Below are 21,002 nucleotides of genomic sequence, written 5' to 3' on the forward strand. Positions count from 1 at the left end.
TAACAATGCTTCAGCGCAAACAGAGCCCTTCAGCTCATCACCCACAGTCAAGCTAAGCAGTAATTAGTTAATTTAAACATCTGAACTGGTCTCAGAGAACTGCTCTATGCAGTACAATGTTGAAAAAGCCCTAAATTGCATGAGAGAATTAAGCTTAACTTAGGTTGTCAATGTGTGCTGGTCCAATCCCAATTCTGCAGGAGGTTTTGTAGCCTACATACTGAAAGGAGCTTCATAGAGCTGAAACAATTGCAAAAAGCAAGTTTTTCCTCAGGGCAAAGTCTCCAAGTAACAGTGCAATCTCAACATTGTTTTGAAAGGATATACGCCATGTCCCTGCCTGAGTCAGAACTGATCCAGAAAAGCAGAAATAGCAGCTCAGTATTTGTTCAAGATAATAAAAAGATAATATGAGATTCCAACAAGCTGCTTTCACTCTTTTGCTGTAAAATACTACTATAAACCTATGGTATTTTTTGAATCACAGCTAGCAAGCAATGAAGAAATACTTACCTCTGTGGCAATGTGAATTTATGACACTTTGGCTTGGAGAGAGCAAGAAGCCATATTAACTGGATAGCTGAACATAGTCACAATCTAAATGCAATTAATTCTTAATTGTAAATTTTAAGGACATTTCCTAGGGCTTGGACACACCAACAAAGTGTCACAGGATAACATGAGATTGTGTATCACCTGATATTCGGTAAGTGGGCATAGATAAAGATTAGAAGTACCTTACCTACCTGTTACTAGCTTAGTAGCTATCAACTGTAAATGTCTAGCAGGGGCAGAAGTTGGAATGGACCTCAGGAGATCATCTAGTCCAATCCCTCTGCTAATGTAGGTATACCTAGATAAGGTTGCACAGTAAAGTGTCTGAGCAGGTTTTGAAAATTTCCAGAGAAGGAGACTTCACAACCACTCTGGACAGCCTACTGCAGTGCTCCATCACCCTCTAAGTAAAGAAGTTCAATTGAAACCTCCTATGTGCTAGTTTGTACTTGTTGCCCCTTGTCCTGTCACAAGCCACTAGTGAGAAGAGCTGAACCTCATCCTTTAGATATTTATATGTATTTATAAGATCCCCTCTCAGTCTTCTCATTCCCAGGCTGAAGAGCCCCAGGTCTCTCAGCCTCTCCTTGTAAGAGATGCTCCAGTCCCCTCAGCATCCCTGTGGTATTAGGAAAGTGACTTATGATGGGAAGACTGACCTTGTCACTGCTGTACTAAACTAGAATTTGGGACATTCTTTTTGATTCTAGCCAGAAAGTCACTGCTAGGATTTAGTTTCTTAACCAGGTGGAAGACAAAGGAAGCAGTGCACTCCCTGTACAAAAGCCTCTGTATGTCTTAATCATTCATTTTGCAGTGATCATATACTAAAGCAATAGGTATCGTCATATTAAATGTTGAGAACAACATTAACAATGATCATTACTTCCTTTGATTTCTGCACTATAGATCAGAGATGTACCTATCAGTTTTGTCAACACTTCCTCAGAATAACTAAACTGAACAACTAAAATGAGTAGAGCTTCATAAGACATAGAAGGGCTTACTTAAAGTCCTGCTAAGAAACAGCAGAGAGGACTAAGCTTTGAACAAATCTTAAAATTGCAAACAGTAATATGACATAATAATCTTCTGAAGAAATTACAGCCAGTAATAAAAGCTTGAAGGCCTTCTTCAGACTTGTGGTTAAATAACTTTCACAGCTTCTCACATACTCTACATACTCTATTTTAAGACTAATGAGCCAACTTTAAAGTATAAACAAAAGATCACCAAGTATGTATTGTCAAACTACTGATGTATTCGTTCAACACATGAAAAGAACCACCACACAGGACAGCTAAGGAGCTTAGTAATGTACCACCTGGTTTTATGTGTTTCTGCATATGCTAGTCATGACTAGAAAATTAATAAAAATGAAGCTTAGAAGACACCAACCTCAGTATCTTTTCATGTAAACCGTCAGGAAAAAACCAAACCCAGCCATCGGATAGCATGGAAAACACATTTATAAAATTCCTGTCATGTGAAGAAGAGATAAACCACAATGTTTGTTTGGGAAGGTAATGTGCACATTACTAAGATGAAGCGAACAGCAATTCTCAAGCATATGATCCAATAACATATTTCTTGAGTTTATTGTACAACAGCTGCAGGGATGGGCTGACTTCCCTCTCCCAAAAACAGAACAGGGAAGCGAGGGCAGGTCCCACGCAGGAAATCGTTCCACATTCCCCAACTTTGCAATTGTTTCACAAAGTCTCTGCTCCTTTTTATACAATGGGACAAGGTCTCACCTGCTCTAAAATTTACTTCTCTCCCTCTCATTGAGATATTACCTGCTGCAGCATGCAACTACTAAAGTGGGAAGCAAAAGGCAGCAGAAAACCACACCAAACATCTGTAGTCCATGTTTCAATATAAAATATTTGCAGATGTTAAATCTTAATGCCAAAATAACTTAACAAATTAAAGATACATTGATTATACATACTTAGAGTTAAGACAAATATATACAGCAAACATTTATTTTCCAAAAAGGATTAGAAATCCAAAATTTTTAATACTGTTAAATTTGCTTAGGTGGTTGAAACGATACATTTTCCAAGTGCATAAAAGAGGTATTTTTTTTAACTTATTTGTCTTTGAAACAAAGCTAAGCCCGGAAAGTTTCGACTGCATGAAAGCTTTTTCAGAAACAACGTATGTAAGAAAGTGATACACTACTGAAAAAAAGCATGATACAGAAGTGATGCCCTCTGGACAAAATCCTTCCATTAAGTGGAAGCATATTTAGTCAACATAAACCAGAGGAAAGCTCAGCAAAATAATCAGCGCTTTATCTACAAAGTTACAAGGGAGGAAACAGATGAGCTTTTCAAGTGAGCAAGTGATGCTCTAAATCCTGCTGCTGAAAAAGCAGAATCAATTGGATGGAGAATACATTGTATTTCAAACTGGAAACAGGTCAGCAAAAACCTCAAGGAATTACCAGCTGGAAAGCTAAGGAATTTATTGTTTTTAATGTCTAAGGGGGAAAAAAAGTTTTCATCTGGCATTGACAAAGTATATAATAAGCAGACTCTGTCATAAAAGAAAAACAATAAGATACAGAAGGAATAGGAGCAACAATTTATTTATAAAAATATGTATAGCTGAACACATAAGAGTATGTGACAAGCGAGAGCAAGTTAAAGAAGCTATCTCCCCATTTGCCTGTCTTTGCCTATTCCACTTTCATCTTACTTCTTCCAGACCTTACTGCTTTCAGAACTGAACAGGTAAAACTGTCCTCTACTAAACGAGTTTTGATAAAACATCTGTTTTAAAATGCATACTAAAAAACTTACTCAGTTTGGTAGAAATAAATAGGGAGTGACTATTCACATATCTCTCCTAGCAAAACCTGTGAGCAATGAAAAGCAGGTGGTGGATGACTAGATCTTAAACCAGATGCAGCTGAAACTACACCTGAGTGGTCCAGCACCAGGCTTTCCTGAGGCACCCAGTAACACGTCAACTAAGGAAGAAGGCAGGTGTGCAGCAGGCACAGCAAAAATTATTTTGTTTTGTTAACAAAAACAAATAAACAAATCCTTCTGTAAATATTTTTTTTTCTCCTACAACTCAGTTCCTCAGGTTGCAGGATTAAGTGCCTACCACTTTCCTTCTAAAGACTTGTAAAACAACAAGTTAGTCAAACCTCTTCCAGTAGGGGGAAAAGAAGACCCAAACCAAGTGTGATTGTTTTTAATACTAGAATGAATGTTGAAGGGACACAGAAAAAAAAAAAAAATCAAACTGTGTATACTTTACACAAATACAGCTTAATCTATAACTGGTTTTGCCAGTTTCTGTAATTCTTTTTCACACTACCTGCATTGATAGCTATTACATTCTCGTTGTGGTCAATCAAGTAATGAAAATCCAAGGGAAAATGCCCTTTTTAAATACAATGTGCAGATAGTGTGGTTAACACATGGCGCATTTTCACCTGCTATTTAGTATAACAGAAATAACATGCTGCCAAGATTTTAAGTAAGTCCTGTTTTAAAGCTGGGGTGGGGGGAAATGGCATGAGGGACTGAATTATTCTCAAAAATATTTATCTATTTCACTGAGATCAAAAAAGCTGCTGCCTCAAAGAGTAAAAGAAAAAAAAAAAAGACATAATTTTGGTAATTTTCAGAAGGCCTATCAGTACCTAAAATTTCAACTGGTATTTGGGAATGCATTTAAAAACAGTTGAAGCTTTACATTTCAAAGCCCTTTTTTTCAAATTTCCTGTGGATTATATTACTAATTAGGAATATGTGAAAAATATTTCTCACAATTATGTTTACAAAAATCAAGTTCCAGCGATAATTAGCAATAATTTTAACACATGTGGAAAACATTAAGATCACTTAAAATTATAAACAGTGCTGATTTTATATAGCAAAATGCACACTTTAAATACATAAGAAGTTATACTGGGTCAGTCCAAATGTCCACAATGACCTGTATGCCCTGACAGCAATAAGTCCTAGATGCCTACAAGAAAAATTCTGAACAGATATGCAAATAATGATACTTTCCTCAGTAGAGGTATTAGACATTCAGCAATGCGAGATTCCATGGATTTTGATCCCATAGCTGGTATCAGACATCAGTGATTGTTTTCTCCTAGAATTTGTTAAACTGCTTTACAAAACTGCATGAAATTTGGCATCTGCAATATCCTGTGGCAAGCAGTCCCAAAACCAGATCACATGTGCATGAAGAAGCATATTTTCTAGTTAATTTGAAATTATCAGGTTGGTTTAATTATATGCCCTTGGTTGTTAAATTAGAATAGTCATTTCTTATTTATCTTTTCCTGCCACCCATGATTTAATAGACCACTATTACTCCCCACCCACAACCAGCTCCATCTTTTCCAGGCTGAAGAAAGTTAAATTGTTCCTTCTACTGAAGTTCCACAGCTCTCATTAATTCTTAGTTCCACTAAGGAACTAAGTCCACATAGTGTTTAAAAAGCAGATGTACCCCCAATTTGTACCATGGCACAGTGATGGTAGTACTCCTGTTTTCTTCATTCTATTCCTACTAATCCCCCAAACTGACTTTGCTCTTTAAAATGCTTCTGTGGATTGAGCTGATGCTTTCAGAAAATATTATAAACTTTAAGAAGTCATTCCTGTGTGGTGGGCCTTGTGCTCAGGTCCCATTATCACCTGTATCCGTAAGTTTGAAGCTGTTCTCCTTCACCCCCAAGTACTTTGCATTCACCTAACAATCTGTCATTTTATTGATCAGTTATTAAAATACTGATCAATACTGATCTTACAATACTTCATTGTAAGCCTTTGTTATTCAGCTCCCTTCTCAGTCACAAAGTGTCTGCCCCAAAGTTCCCTGTTCAACTCCAGTTCTGTTTCCACCCCCCTTTCTCCTTTTAGCAGGTAATCTATGTGAGGACCTTCTTCTTCAGCTCTCTGAAAGAGACTTTGCTGAAGCACCTTGTCAATCAAATTGAAGAATTTGAACGGGTTATACCAACCACATGACCCTGTTCCTTACACTCACCAGTTTCTGTAAAGAAGCCAGGAGGCTGTGATGCATGACTTCTCTTTACAATGGGTGTTTTGACTTTTTCCCAATGTGCTATGCAAACCTGTATTCTGCTTTAATGGAGTTTGTGTTAATTTGCCTACCACAGATGTTAGACGTTGATCTGACAGCTTTCTAGTCCTATCATACAAAGTCTCAAATACAGAGAACATGGGCAGTTTAAAAAGAACAAGATTTGCCAAAGTTTGTTATTCACACATATGCTAAAAATCTGTCTTTCTGTGTACTTATTCCAGTGCAGAGGATAAATTAACTAAAATAGACAACTATATTAAGACCTATTGTTTCATTGGCAGCTATGAACATTATGAAACTGGATTATTAGCTGTCGATGTGTCTGTTTCAAAAATGTGTTGTTAATGATATCATAGTAGATAGCAAAACTCTACAGATGCATATTAGCATCCTCTCCTGATGCATGCAGATAGAAAATGGTGCTCAAATTAGTGCTTTCTCCCTCTGGAGACCAATTCTGCTTCAGACATACTGACTAAACTGCTGGGGGAAAAAAAACCACCACAACAACAAAAAAACACTTTCTATACATAAGATGTTAATCTTGTTTAAAACAGTTCTTTAATCTGTTTTTATTTTTATCATTTTCTAGCCAAAAATACATCTGTTTTAACATTTACCACATTTCTTTTCTCCTTGCTCTATCAGTAAGCCTGTAACAAAAAATTGCCAGAGGTCTTCTAATGCTTCAATATTCAAGATTTCCTCTGTGCCTGCCAAGGTCACAATTCCTCCATAATGCATCTTCTAAATGGGTGAGTGTTAAGTGACAGAAGAAGTGACAGCAAGAAAGCAGCTCAGTGAAGTTAAGGTTTGCCATCGAATGAAAGGTGTCTAAGATGTCACCTAACTGAAATGCTTAGTCACAATGTTTATGTCTATCCAGCAATATGTTAAAAATTGAAAACAAAAAATTACTAAAAGTGTCTGCAGTACATCTGATTTTTTTATAACCTGCATTTTCCCTGCTTATCTCAGTAAGGGTGAAAGAAATAGTTCACATGCAACAAACATGCCTACACGCTGTGCTGCAACTTAATGCCCATCATCAATAAAGCTGAGACAACCCTCACTGTTAACTGCTTCATGTCTCACAAGGGTTAAATAATTTTCATCGGATCTGATTCTACCCCTCCGAAAAATGAAATTCTAAGAGTAATATAGGATTTTGCATTAATAAAAATAGTGCATTTTTCTTTTAAAAAAAGTCAATCAGTTGCCAGAACTGTAAAAAAATAGGCCCAGTTTACACTACAGGCCAACAAAAACAACAGTTTCTTAACTTGCCAGTCCTTATAATTTATTCCCATAGCAAGGAGATATAACTCAAATTTGTAATCAACAACCAAAAAAAATTATTAATGCATCAGCATAAGAGACAACTTTTTTTCCTACTTGCAAGTACAGTTCTGGTCTGTATCACTCTCAGTTCCCAAGCCTCTTTCCACCTCTCCTTATCTTGGTCTTCATTTTCCCACTGTCAAAGCCTATTTTTCCAGGAAGGAAAGTTATGGTAAAGATGAGGAATATTGTTCAGCACCTCTTTGCCCTTTGGCACTGCTATCAAACACTGGGATTTTATCTGCCACATTAGCAGTGATCTTACAAAAAAACACATTCCTTTTTGTATAATGTACATGGTGGTCACTCAAACAATAACCAGTAACAGATGTCTGAGTGAGGAGAATGGACTATTTAAATAGAACTTTATAAATTCTGATGATACTTTCCCAGATTTGAAAACTTGACACTTAATTTATAACTATCAGTATGGCCATATTCTCTCCTTGGTGTGTTTATTTCTAGTTCCAACCTCACTAAGTATACTTTGTCCATCATGCTTTAAGTTTCACTATGACCTTACAGATAATCTTACCCTTAACTTGCCTTCATTTAATAGGGTAAAGATAATGGTAAAAAATGAAAAACTCTTTGCAAAGAATCCAACACCCAAATAAGGAATTCTGACAGGGGCTATGAACTTAAATGCTTACATAAAATTTCTGGTCACATTCAGTACTCTGCAACAATGACCATCTGAGAATATTTTTCTTTCAAAGGAAACACAAAATATGAAAGAAATGTAACCTGCCAGATTCTTCTCCATTGAAGTTTTAATGTTACTACTTTTGCAGTTAGCTCTGCTTTCCAGCCATTTATAAAAGAACTGTCACTAAATATGCATGGGAAATTAAATAATAATTGCTTTAAATATAAATAATAACTGCCTTAAGTATCCTTACAGTTTAGAATTACCAAAGTGTTGGAAGTTTTAGAAGAAAATTTTTTGTGAATCTATGTATGTAAACCATATCTGCAAATAGCACTTTTATTCATACAGAAACTAGAACTAAGAATTAATCTAGTATAACACAAAGGCAGAGTTTTTTAAGGCTACCATCTTTATAATGCTGAATTATGCATAATTACTTGGATTTCACAGCTCCTTTTAACATACAGAGATTCCTGTATGTACTTCTGGTTAAGAAAACTGCTTGAGAAAAAGGTAATTTTCTTCAAACTGTCATGTTATCTCACCTTCAGAAACAAAGCATAACAACCAAAGCAGCAGCAATGGGAAAGAATAGATTTGAAAAGACAAGGTCAAATTCTGCCCAATGTTGTAGCATATCTGCATAGATGCAGGAGAGGTTTACAAGCACACACTTAAAGACAATTTGTTATACTTGAGGACAAAATGCATCCCTCGATCTTTATAACTTGCTGGATACATAAAACCAAAATGATCTAGTATGAGTTTCATATTTCTGAAGAATTTTAGAAACAATTGAATAAAATGAGTAATAATCCCAGAAAACATGCAAGCCTATAGTTTTAAGGCTTTACGATTAGCTTCAATAGCACAAATCCACTTGTATTCTGCTCAAGATATTCAGCCATGAATTTCAGGGTCATTTTTCTAAAGCAGTACAACAGTAGTACCCTGTTTAAAGGCTTTTTACTGCAGGCAGTGGATAAACAGACCTATGAAGCATTCTTCCAATAGACAGATCATGTTACATGTTGGAAAGTTTCTTTTCTTCCTGCTACAGTATTCACCTGTACTCATGTTATTGGAAACCCACCAAGTTCAAAAAGACAGGTTGACAAGGCAGAAAAGCTTCTTTGAACACAGCAATAAGATTTCTGATAGAACTTAAGCAATGCTTCATAGTAGTCAGAAATTTTATATTAGAATACATTATAATAGATGCTACTAATAGAATGTATAACAAAAAAATGTAAAAAACCATAAACAACAACAAAACCCCCAAACAAACACCATAACTATATGAAAATTATAGGAGTAAAACCAAAGCATGAATACTCACATGCTGCAAAAATCACCTACCAAAGACATTGTCTGGTAGGACTGTGCCAATCAGGGCCCTTCAACAATATCTGCAAAGCTGAGTTTTCACTTCCTGTGAGTCTGCATCTTTTTAAAGAGCCAACACAGGAAAGAAGACACTTCATAAATTAAGTTAAAAAAAAAAAAAAGTATTTGAATTAAGGACTTGAACAGAAAAAAACAGCCATACATTACAGATTGAGAGGGAATTACCCTTCGGAAAGCAACAGGTCATTTTTTAATTAAAAATTTGATAGTATGCTGGCCTTGCAACTGACTTTGTTAAAAGGAATGAAAAAATGGAGATGACAGCACATGACAGACTACAGTTCCTTGAAGTCAGGAATGCAGAGTGCCACAGAGACAGGGACAAATGAACTCACTGCCCATTATTAAGAAGATCACACACAAAACCAAAAAAGAATGAACTTTGCTTTCACATGTCTGAGAATGTTGCTAAGGCTTCATTGTAATCAGATACTTATATTTTGGTACCATTTTTTGAAGAAATTTAGTAACAAAATTCCACTCAGAGAAGAAGACAAAAAGACAAGCATTTGTATATAGCAAACACAGCAAAAATACATGTTATTAGCCAACTAATAAGACCTACTGTGTTGCTAAGGGACACAGTTAAATGAAGAGGAAATACTTCCTTACTTGTCTGGCACCAAGAATGTATTTATCTGATCTACTGTAAAGTAATTAACATCAAAGAGAACACTAGAGACCAGGGAGTGAAAACAATAATTCATTAATATTAATGTTTATCACATGGTAGAAGTGCTAGATACTCCAAATCTTGCTGGCTTTAATATGGCCTTCAACCTTCCTTCCTTAGGCTGAAGATTACATTATTAATTTTTAATGTAAATATTTCAAAGTCACCCTGAGCTTAATAGAATTTACACCTTCTGGAAACTGTACAGTAAGTCCACTGAATAAGTATGACTAACAAAAAAAGTATTAATTAATAGTATTCAGTGAAAAGCCTTTCACAGACCGAAATTATGTATTTGATGCCTCAGAAAAAAAAAAGAAAAATAACCTACAAAAAAAATTTCCAATTTCATCAACCATACACTTTTGAAACAGTCACGGAAATACAGAAATGTTTAAAAGCCATTAAGAGCAACACACACTATTTGGATAAAAGGTTAGGTGTTTTACATAACTATAGATGACAAAAACATAATAAAAATCAAAATTAAAAGAAAAAAAAGAAAACTACTCATCCAGATTTCCTGCTTAAAAAAAAAAATTAACCCCCTTTTAACGAAGTCGTGCCTTTCTACACCACTATGCAGAGATTATCCAAATTTAGTTTATCCTCCATTAACTGATTAGCGGTAGGAATAGCTAGAAGAAATATTCAAGAATGGGTCTGACCTTTCTAACAAGGTCCTGAAAAATGGACTCTTGGAATAGCTTGCCTATACTGCAGTTAAGCACACCTTTAAAGACTTGTCCCTCTAAGAATACCACACTAAATGGAACTTTTTTTATCCCCAGCCTTACAGAGGTACTGTTCACTTATCTCTTGATAAGAAAAACCTCACACAGTGAAGCAGTGATACACTAAAAAACACAATCACTGAGTATGATCCTGGTCAGGGCAGGTGGAAATCTGATTAAAGAAAACTCTGCCATATGGTGACACGTTGACTCCCAGAGGGAAAATAGCAGGATTAGAAGCACGACAGAAGTCTCTGCCAATTGAACCAATGCAATTAACCTACAATAAACCATCATCCTTTCTTTGGATTAGTACTGGAGAAGGATAAAATATTTTATGACTTTGTTTCATTTCAGGGGCCTTAGGTCCTCCTTCCAGGGTGCAAAGCAGAACACAGACTACGTTAAGCAGACAATTGTGCCTTCCAAATAATGACACTTGCCAGCATCCAGATACTTCTAATCTTTCCCTATTCCAAACAGTCTTTCAACCAATTAAGCTTGATGCTCAAAACATTCCACCAGTTTGGAGATCATTTACTACTCCTAATCCTCATCTCACTCTTGAGCCACTGTCAATTCCTGTTCTATTCTCTCTGCTCCACACTTTGGAAACACAAAGAGCAAGCAGAAGACTATTGCCCTGCTTCTAAACTTCTCTACGTTCCACCTTTTTGCTTTCAGGTTGACACTACCTACATGCCCCTGTTGACATCCATCATTAATTCTCTCCTCATTCCTGCTCCTCTGCTCTGTTCCTCACCCAAACTATTGAATCCCTATTGCCCATTCTCATGTCAGCCACTCTCAGTCTCTGTCCCATAAATTACAAAGATCTTTAGCAGTTTTTAGGTTTGTTTGCTTTTTCTGGTAAGTGCTTTTGGGTTTCAAGTAAGCCATCCCACATTTTCTCTTTCAAATTAGATAGACTATCTTCAAATTTCCAGTGCAGCAGAAGCCACTAAGATCACAGGAGATTCACTCTCAGTAGAGGGTTTTCTTAACTGAAAATTTAATCTACTGAATAAATGTAAGCTGACTTTCCCAGATGTAAATTTTATTTATTATTTTTCAAAGGAAATGAAGCTGGGCCAGACAGCTGAACAGGAATGATGAAACACATTGACTCTCTTTGTTCATATGCTGTTTGGGAGAACGGTACATTTACTGGGCAAAACATTCCTTCAAATTTTAGCACTTACAACACATCTACTCAGAGTGGTATCAGTAGTAGTGGCAGAATTTAAGCGTCAAGGAGCATTTAAGTCTTAAAAATTAAAAGACAGCAATCTATCAACTGAAAGCTTTACTAACCTCCTATAGTAACAGTGACACATATTATAAACTTTGTAATAGTGACATCAAAAATACAGGTTTGTCTTTTAAGAGATTCATACAATAGCTGACTATTCCTAAAATCAGATTTCCCCCTAAAAAATTTATCCATACTGCAATTCCGTATGCGATCTACACTATGCTGTTATTTTTAATCTCTTAAATACTCATAAGAAAACAAATACTTTAGATTTGTACAAACTATTCGGAAAAGCTCGGGTGAAATATTTTAAGTGTCCTGAGATCACAGAATTATTTAATGTCAATCTTCTCAGGAGCAGTGGCATGTTTTAGTTAGGGATTATGCAACCTAATTCAAAGTAAACCTAAAAATTCTTACTAAAGTTCCATAAATGAGCTTAGTAAGTTTTGGGGGGTGTTTGTTGTGTGCCTAGGTTTTGTTACCAGTAAAACCTCAAAGACACACTGAAATAAACTTTATAAATATATTAACAAAGACTTTGAGAACAGATATAAAAGACACTATATAAAACCATATATTTGATTAGATATGATGGCTATAAAAATGTTTCTATGCCATTTTTTACTCTAATTAGCTCCAGAGTGTAAACAGATGAACAATATATCAGAACTTTGGAATGAAGATGATATAGTGCTTAGATAATATGCATATGGTCACTACACTTGCAGTTTCTAATGGTAGTAAGAATGCTGAAAACATGCATTAATTGCCAAAAAAAGAAGTAAGCAAAACAGATCCTAAGTTGTGTTGAAGCCATGCCAGGTCTCATGATAGCCGATGCCTCAAAGAGATGTACATTCCTCTCTCTACAGCTAAATTTGTGTCAAATAGCACTTACATATTGTTATTTAATGTTGTACTCATGCCTACTAACAACAGACAGGTGCAAGAATAAGAGTTATTAAATTTATTGCTCCAATGTCCCTTTAAAAGTCCCAAAGGCAGCTCAAAAAAAAAAAAACAAAAACCAAGAAAACAAACAAAACAACAACACACAAAAAAAACCCCAAAGCAAAAAACACCAACCCTGAGCTTTACTAAAACCAGACTGATGATGCAAAGTAATTCTTTGATCTATTATCTATTTGAATGTACTAAGCTAAATGCAATTGCTGACAAATCCCAGTAGTAAACAAACCAGTTTCACATTTTATGTACTATCAAGAGGTTACAGAATTAATGGTTACAGCCAAAGAAATGTTGACACAGTTGCAGATTGAGTCTTAACATGCTGATCATGTTAAAATACTGCACAAGAAATATTTTTCCACTTTGTAAAAAGCCAGACTGTTTACATGCATAAGTGGCTAGAGACCTTATTGTCTGTGTGTGGTCTTAACATTTCAGTATCATAACCATGAATATAAAGAGAAGCAGCATGAAATAACCCATTATGCTTACAATGAATGCCAGACTTGCCAATACTAGAAGCGCTGAGATACAAGTTTCTTCAAATGAGCATTATGGCATACATGTACCTACATCTTCATTCTCTTTTAGAAAAGTAAAACTTGAATTGAAACAAAGTAAAGGGAGGACTTGTATTTCACAAGAAATATTTTATCTTCCCTTTACATTGTTTAGAAAGGATAAGAATTTGGGGGAAAAATAAAAATCAAGACATTAAAAATAACAAACATCACCATTAAAAACCAAGACATTCTGAGACTATGATAACTTCACTTGTTTTCTTTTAGCACATAAAATGTGCTGAATTCTTCTCATTTTTGTCACAACTGTAATTATTAAATCACAGTGCTTGTACATGAATGTCTTAAATCTCTAATTTGCTGATTTGTTGCATATACCTTTTTCCTGCAAAAAATTTAGAGCAAATGTTTGCTGTAAATTCCTCTTACTAATTTACTTAGAAATTGCTGAATCACTATGAAGTGCTTTCCAACTACTGGTATTTTTTATTGTTATTTGATAAAACCCAGAGCCCTACTGCTCTCTTAGTTTACCATGGAGAGTGCTGTGAAAAGAACATGCAAGGTATCTGCAACAAAGAGAGGTCAACTCGTAGCTTTACCATCCACGTAATTCTATCTCAAGGTTGCCATAGCTTATGTATATCAAACTGTCCTTTCATCCCATTTAATGTCTAATGAGAAAACACTTTAAAAAAAAAATTGAATTACAAGAAAAAAAATATTTTCTTCAATCAGTCAGTACAAGACTTCTCAATATTTTTCACACTAACTGAGGTTTCCTCCCACAGCCAGCAATAAAATGCAGAGGCTATCACCATTCCAGCATCCACATGTGAATGCCACTATCTATGGATGTAATGTCTAAGGTCTTGAAAAAAGATTGTCTAAGGTCTTGAAAAAAGATACAATGAAAGAACAAGACGTCAACAGGAATATGCAAGTGTAAAAAGATCAGAGAGACTTCTGGTCCTCATTTTTAGGTTTTCTTTTGTTTGTTTGTTTTTTAAGTTTAGTTTTGGTGGGTTTTGTTTGTTTGGGTTTTGGTTTGGTTTGGTTTTTTACCCTAATGTATATTTGCATATGTGACAAGGTGAAGAGAAATTGCCTATTAAGTTCTCCATATGCTTATATGCTAGCGATATTTTTAATGTATGCATGGAAATTCAGGTTCTTCAAAATAGTTTCTTATCTAACTAGATAATTACAGGATTAAAGTTACAAGAGAAAAATTCCAAGATATAATGAATGAACAGAATGAACACAGTGAGACCATTCTAATTGCATTTGGGACATACATGCCTCAGGAGGTTGTGTTTCTGTTTCATAAGCATTTAAGAAAACTAAACATGTTACTTAATATTTTTAAAAGTATCCTCCCCAAATTAGAAAAATGATCAAGTCACTAGAAAAGAAATATGCATGATGGATAATTCACTATGAAAAGAAACAGTAAATGACCCTTGAAAGGGGTTCTTTTGAGTTTCCTCAAAGGAAGCTGTATGACTCTGTAACCAGGCAGAACTGAACTGAACTAACACTGCTTTCCAATTCTCTGTTCTGAAGATGCGGACTAGTTAACTCAACCATGCCAGGGAGGAACAAACCAAGCTGCATTTTATCTCCACACCTGTACACATCAATCAGACTGAATGTAAGTGTTCAAGGCCAGGTAGGACACGGCTTTGAGCGGCCTGTAGTGGAAGGTGTCCCTGCCCATAGAAGTGGGGAGGGGTAGAATTAGATCCTTATGGTTCCTTCCAAGGCAAGCCATTCAATCACCCCATGAACAGCAGAGGATGCTTAGCGCGCAGGCCCCCCGCACTGAGCAGCCCAGTCTGACAGGGCCCGCGGGCAGGGGCGGCCAGATCCGCTGTCCGAGCCGGACCTGGTGCTGAAACCTCCCCATTCCGGCCTGCACCGGCGAGGTCAGCAAGACTACACCCACAGCCCGAGAGCCAGCTCCTCCAAAGCTGACATTGTGACCGCCTTCGCTTCATTGCCTGCTGCTTTACACCACTGGGCCAGCCAGGCAAACCTCATCACACCAAACGTCATCTTGCATTAAAGGAGGAGTCTAAGAACTGTACCCCAACACCACTGGACTTTCTAATGATTATTATTTTTCAGCTAAATAAAACTTTATGCTGGACAGCTCTTCAGTGGGGAATTATTTGTGTACAGCTTTTGCTCTAGTGCAGAAACTTTCATGGATTGGTTGAAGGAAGCTGCAAACAACAAAGAAAGGCCTGAGAAGTTTTTTGTGTAACTCCAGACTGCAGAAGTCTCCTGTGGAATTTGTACTGGGAAGGTCCCACAAGTATTCCACCACAGACTTTCTTTCTGTTTAGGCAGCAGCCACATCATTCCAATCCCATCACCTGCTCATGTGAAGTCTGTTCCTTAGCATATTAATGGCACATTATTGCATTTTCATTCTTTTAATCAACACTTTCCCTGCAATTAAAAAAGTTAAACATACACCCCTGCTATTCAGCAGCAGTTATACAGGTGAAAGCTTATCCCAAAGTTGCTCCCCTGATTGGACACTGACCTTCAACAGCCTGTTCCACAACTCTGCCACTTGCCATTTTGCTTTGCCTTTCTCTAGTTCTGTTGAACTTGTGCATCTCTAAATGGTGCTGGTATAAACACGAAACTAAAGGCAAGGGAGATGTTCTCTGCAGAGAACAAGCTCACGCAGAACACAAAAGGCTTTTCATTTTGTGGAAATGTCTGGAATGTTCACCTTAAACACAGATGAACCTCCACCACACAGTCCACAACAGAACTACCATTTGGAAAACACCATGCTGGTTTTCACCACACGAGTAAGATAATAGCATAACATTTAAACTACATTATATTTTAATAGATTTGGACCGGTGTCTTATTCCTTTAATATTTAAATATGTAGCATTGTGGCAGTTTAGGCTGGGTGCTTCCTGGACTGCCACATAAGTTACACCTCCGGTGTCCAGTGTCCACCCAGGAGGTGGACACAGGAAACAACTTATTTCTACCCATAAATCCTGCACCCTATAAATTCGTCTGCAAAGTCATTCTCTTCCTCTTTCTTTCCACTCTGCTCCTGTGGGAGATGCTCTCTATTGGGTAATGGTGAAGGAGTATTTCAGGCCTCTTGAGGCAATAGAGGATCTGTTCTGCCTTAAACCAGGACAAGCATACTGACTTTTTGAAGAGGTTCACACTACTTCTGAAAAGACAAGGGAACTAATCCAAACATCTTGAAGATTACTGAACTGATTTGCAGATGGCCAAATTAGAGAAACGAGGGTGCCACATGCTGACCAAGGTCTAGCCACTAAATCTGTGTGGCAATCCAAAGAGAAAAAGTAGTGTTGCAAAATCAAGTGCCAAGATGATGACAACCAGCAGCAGCAGGGAAGATGTTGATGTGGGCACTCCTATAAAGTAGATGTTCATGGTGAACAAGCATACCCTCTTAAATATCGTTATGTTGTCTATTCCAAAACTACCATTTCCATCATATTAAACTCACTCATATACAATCTAGTGCTAAGGACAGAACCACTTCTTTCACATAATAGAAATACTCAGGAGGATCCAAGCTGAAGTTATTTCAGGACCACCTGCATGCTGAGGAGAAAATATGTTCTGGTTGATAGCTCTTTTTAAATTGTGGGCTTTGGCTTCAACTTTTGATGTGTTAGACTTACTGCTGTCATGTAAACTGTCTGTAAACTCACTGAGACATGGATTGTGACAATGTGAGAGTTTAACATCCAGCAAAACAAGAACCAGACTTACAGCAAATACCACAAAGGGAATAACTTTACAAATTTTCTAGTACTGAAGTCTACCTGATTATTGTAAGACAATGCACTATGGCAGTGCTACTTACATTATTCTCCTTCGTATTTTTGTACTACAGGAATGTCAAAATAAAGAAGGGAAAGTTATATACTGCATGACCCTACCAACTGTCAAACCCTAGGATCTTGGCATTGAACAGATGCTCTTTAATGGCCTGAGACTTAGCTCTGTCCCTACAATTGAGTTCAGCAAATATTTTACATTCAGAGCTGTATGTTCCTCTTCTATTAGCCTTTATCTGTATGATACAAAGCAGGATAAACCACAACCATGTATATTTGGTTAATTAGGAGTGCTATTAAATCACTGGCATATTCAATGAACAAAGACAACCCGCTGAGTTTTAAATAGGAGAATATTGGCTTGAACATGAAAGGCTGTATTTAACTGTATCTTATATAAACTACTGCTTCACCAGTTGAGTGGTGTCAGATATGCCAGGTACCTTACTACTTCCTGGAAACTAAGAGGGGTTGTGCAAAGTGAACCTGGCATATGGAACGAAGCTTCGTTTAATGACTGCCCTGTTTTTTAGAGTAAAATGAGGACAGAATAAAAAAAATACAAAAATTCTTAGAAAATGTTCTGTGCCTGTATCACATTTTGTTCCACAGAAACCAATGATATTCTGTCATTCTTCCTCACCTCTGCTCTTTTCTCATTCTCCCTCAAGACTAAAAACTAACTCATCTTTAAGAATCACTTGAAGCAACATCTTTTCAGAAACTGTCCCCTTGAATGATTATTTTCTAAGTACATGGCAAGTTACGTAGAAAAAGGAATAAAAAACCTGTGTTTTGTTTTGCTGCAGCTTGTCGATTTAGGATTTCATGCAAGATAATCTGTCTGTAAAATGTACTGATAGCAGAAACTGCAAAAAAAAACACAATGAAGCTACAAAGACAAGAAAGTACAAATCCAAGAAACACGACACTTGCTCCTAAGGCTTCATAAATGGACTATACTTTCCTAGGAAAGTGCACCCAGACAACTGAAAAATATCATCTTGAAGCATTCAAATCACTTTAAGATTTTGGTTCAAAACTGTCTACATGAGATCTAGACCACAAACCATTCTTTTCCCATTTTCCCAAGTGAAAATCTCCCAGCTACAAATACTATTTCATAGTGAGAAGGCAGAGTTATTTTCTGTGTAGGCTGCACTAAAAGTACTGCATTCTATGAAGCAGGGGAATAAAAAAATTGGTTGTCTTGATATGCAAAGATACAGACACTATGGCTTGGCAAAAGCTATCATTTACCATATCTCTGTATGACTAAATGAGCCTATACAGCTAATCTGATTTTCATTCTTACCTTATTTCTACCTATTTTGTTAGTATCTGAAGCTAATGTTCAATGCTGATCAGATTGTTCTTTTGCAAACTGAGCCCTAGTATTTAGTACAAATTAAATACAAAATTTTCATCATCTAAGTTTGAAATTAGCTAGCTGGAAAATAACTGTGAAAAGAAGAATGGAAAAAGAGATACAACTTTTTCAAGTGCAGGAATCTGTGTGTTGTATTTTAAAGCATGAATCTTACTTGGCCAACACCTCTTAAAAAAATAGTGAAAAGAAGAATATTTTTGTATTGGTATCATACCTGCCTCAAGGTTATACATTCTAGCAAAACTTTGAGTCATGTGCATTTGAAATTATTTTCATTTTCTTAAACATGGTGTTTCACAGAATCTGAAGTTAAGAAGTATTTCCAGGAAAAAGAAGGAAACTAGCATAAGACAAAAATTACCAGTGGAACTCCTGATCATTTCAGAGAGAATGTACCATCCCACACCACCCTACATTCAATTACATGTTGAGAACCTTTTTCTGCTCTATAACATAGAATCATACGTATCTAGAGTCTAATTTAATGGGGTTTTTTTCATAATTCTACTTTCACCTTAAACATATTTTCACAGACCCCAGGCAATCACAAGTTGGCAACAAAGAGGTTTTCATTTTTTCTTTTCATATTGAAATTAAAACTGATTAAGAAACATTTTATTATTTGTCTGTATCATATTTGAGTATGTTTCCAAACTAACTTCTTCAGACATTAACATTACACACAAACTACATTTTAAAAAGCCAGATAAACTGAGCTGAGGAAGGCTGTGGATGAAATTAATATGAAATTAGTTGACCTACAAAGTCCCACCAATATACTCCTACAGGCTCTGATCCAAAGCCCATTGACTTCAGTGAGGTTTGGGGCAGATCCACCATAAAAAACTTAATTCAGCAGTGGTAACTGAAATCTAAGATGTATAATTTGAGTAGAAAACATTCCAAGTAACACTGTGGAAAATGTCGGTGACAGCTCATACAGAATTTTAGTTCCTTAAACTACTATTTAAAAAGCCTGGAATTTATAGTTTTTGCCAACCACATTGTCACAGCTTAATTGAGCAGCTGTCAACTGGTAGAAAATAACAGCATTGTCATCTCTTTTAGAAGAACTAGTGTGGGAAGTGAAACACTTACATGGGATCTAAAGTTTCTGGAGTCATGGTAATGAATCTTTTTTCATCAGGTGACCATGAATCATCATTTTATCTGCAGTTTAAAGGTTTTTCACAATAGTTGAACGTCATCAGTGCCCATGCTTAGCAATGACTGCAGCAGAAGACTGAAATAGAGTGCTATGTCCTTTATTTAAGAAAAAGTTTGGCTATTGAGTCAAGAAAAATATTGCAAAGTCATGGTTGAATAAGTGCTGCAGTGAACACAAAAATGTCCAGAAGCTAAGCTTTTATTTGTGAATTGAAACCAAGCAGTTATTTTGCTTTTAAAAACAGACTCCTTTTAAGGAAGTTGTGAACCACATTGATGTAACATAAGGAAAGAATAAAAATGTGTCTTCTTTTCCCTTTTACTCCATAGACCAGTCAGAACACACTTAAATTCTCAGATATAACTTCCACAAATCAGAATCCATCTGCATTGTCCATAGCAAGGAGAAGCCACACAAAACAATACAATAATTTTCATATTTAATTTTCATGATGGTAACAACAAGAGCAAAAGCTACATCATTAAACTGTTTGTACACAATGATACCAGGTAACACATGAAAGGATCCCTTTATCTCAGCCCACTAACCTCAATCTGAACTCACTGGAAAGAATTGAAGAATTTCACCTACAGCGCAAGCTGAAGCCTCTCCCAGGACCTAAAGACATTCAGTGACCCCACAGAGCATCTTTGCTAAGCTCTCATGTTTTGCTGGACTTGGGAGATTTAAATGTTTTTAAGTTTCCCACCCCTTCCTCCTTCACTCCGACAGGCAGAACATTGGAAGCGTAAAATATGGTAGTACTGACCAGAAATATAGCCCATGGCGATTAGCATGGAGATTACACCTTTGAATTAACTACACCTAAAAAAATAAATATATAATTAGTATCACTTGGTATGGTGAATATTTAGAATCCCATACCACTGTCACAGCAGTAGAGTGCTTACAATAAGTAAAAACCTCATTTTCTGCCACAATTGGAACTGCTAAAACTAATCAGATTCATTTATTTGAATTAAAAACTAAAAAAAACTAAAAAAAACTAAAAAAAAAAAAAAAAAAAAAAAAAGGTAATGCAACTTGAACCATTCTTTTATTCCTTATTTGAAGTGATCCCCGTGCAAGCCATGTTTCTACTATTGATGTTTATCCCTCTGGCTTCCCATTCCTTTCTCCTTCTGCTAACCCTTTAATCTCTCAATTCTTCATCCAATCATCATTTCCCTGGGCTTGAAAATGAACCCTCTGAGGTCAGTGAGGAAACTTCCATTGACTTCAGGAGGTTTAGAATTAGACCATACACTTAATTTTTCTTCCCCTCTGTCCCCCACACTCCCCCTTTCCCCACCCTCCCAGTTTCCTCTTTTATTTCTTCTGGAATTTATTTACTCATCACTTTAGTCACTCCGTATCTGGTCCCAT

The 21,002-nt window shown here is 36.3% G+C and overlaps 1 protein-coding gene across 1 annotated transcript in view; it reads right to left on the reverse strand.

Annotated features, from left to right (window-relative positions):
- The window catches only part of SLX4IP (SLX4 interacting protein), a 58,553-nt gene extending 43,297 nt beyond the window's left edge, over nucleotides 1-15,256 (reverse strand). The window contains exon 1 of the mRNA XM_054383747.1: nucleotides 15,143-15,256. Coding sequence (XP_054239722.1) covers nucleotides 15,143-15,256 — 114 coding nt within the window. The remainder of the gene's footprint in view (nucleotides 1-15,142) is intronic.
- Between the last annotated feature and the right edge of the window lie 5,746 nt (nucleotides 15,257-21,002).

This window comes from Indicator indicator, chromosome 9, assembly GCF_027791375.1.
Source record: "Indicator indicator isolate 239-I01 chromosome 9, UM_Iind_1.1, whole genome shotgun sequence".
Taxonomy (NCBI): domain Eukaryota; kingdom Metazoa; phylum Chordata; class Aves; order Piciformes; family Indicatoridae; genus Indicator; species Indicator indicator.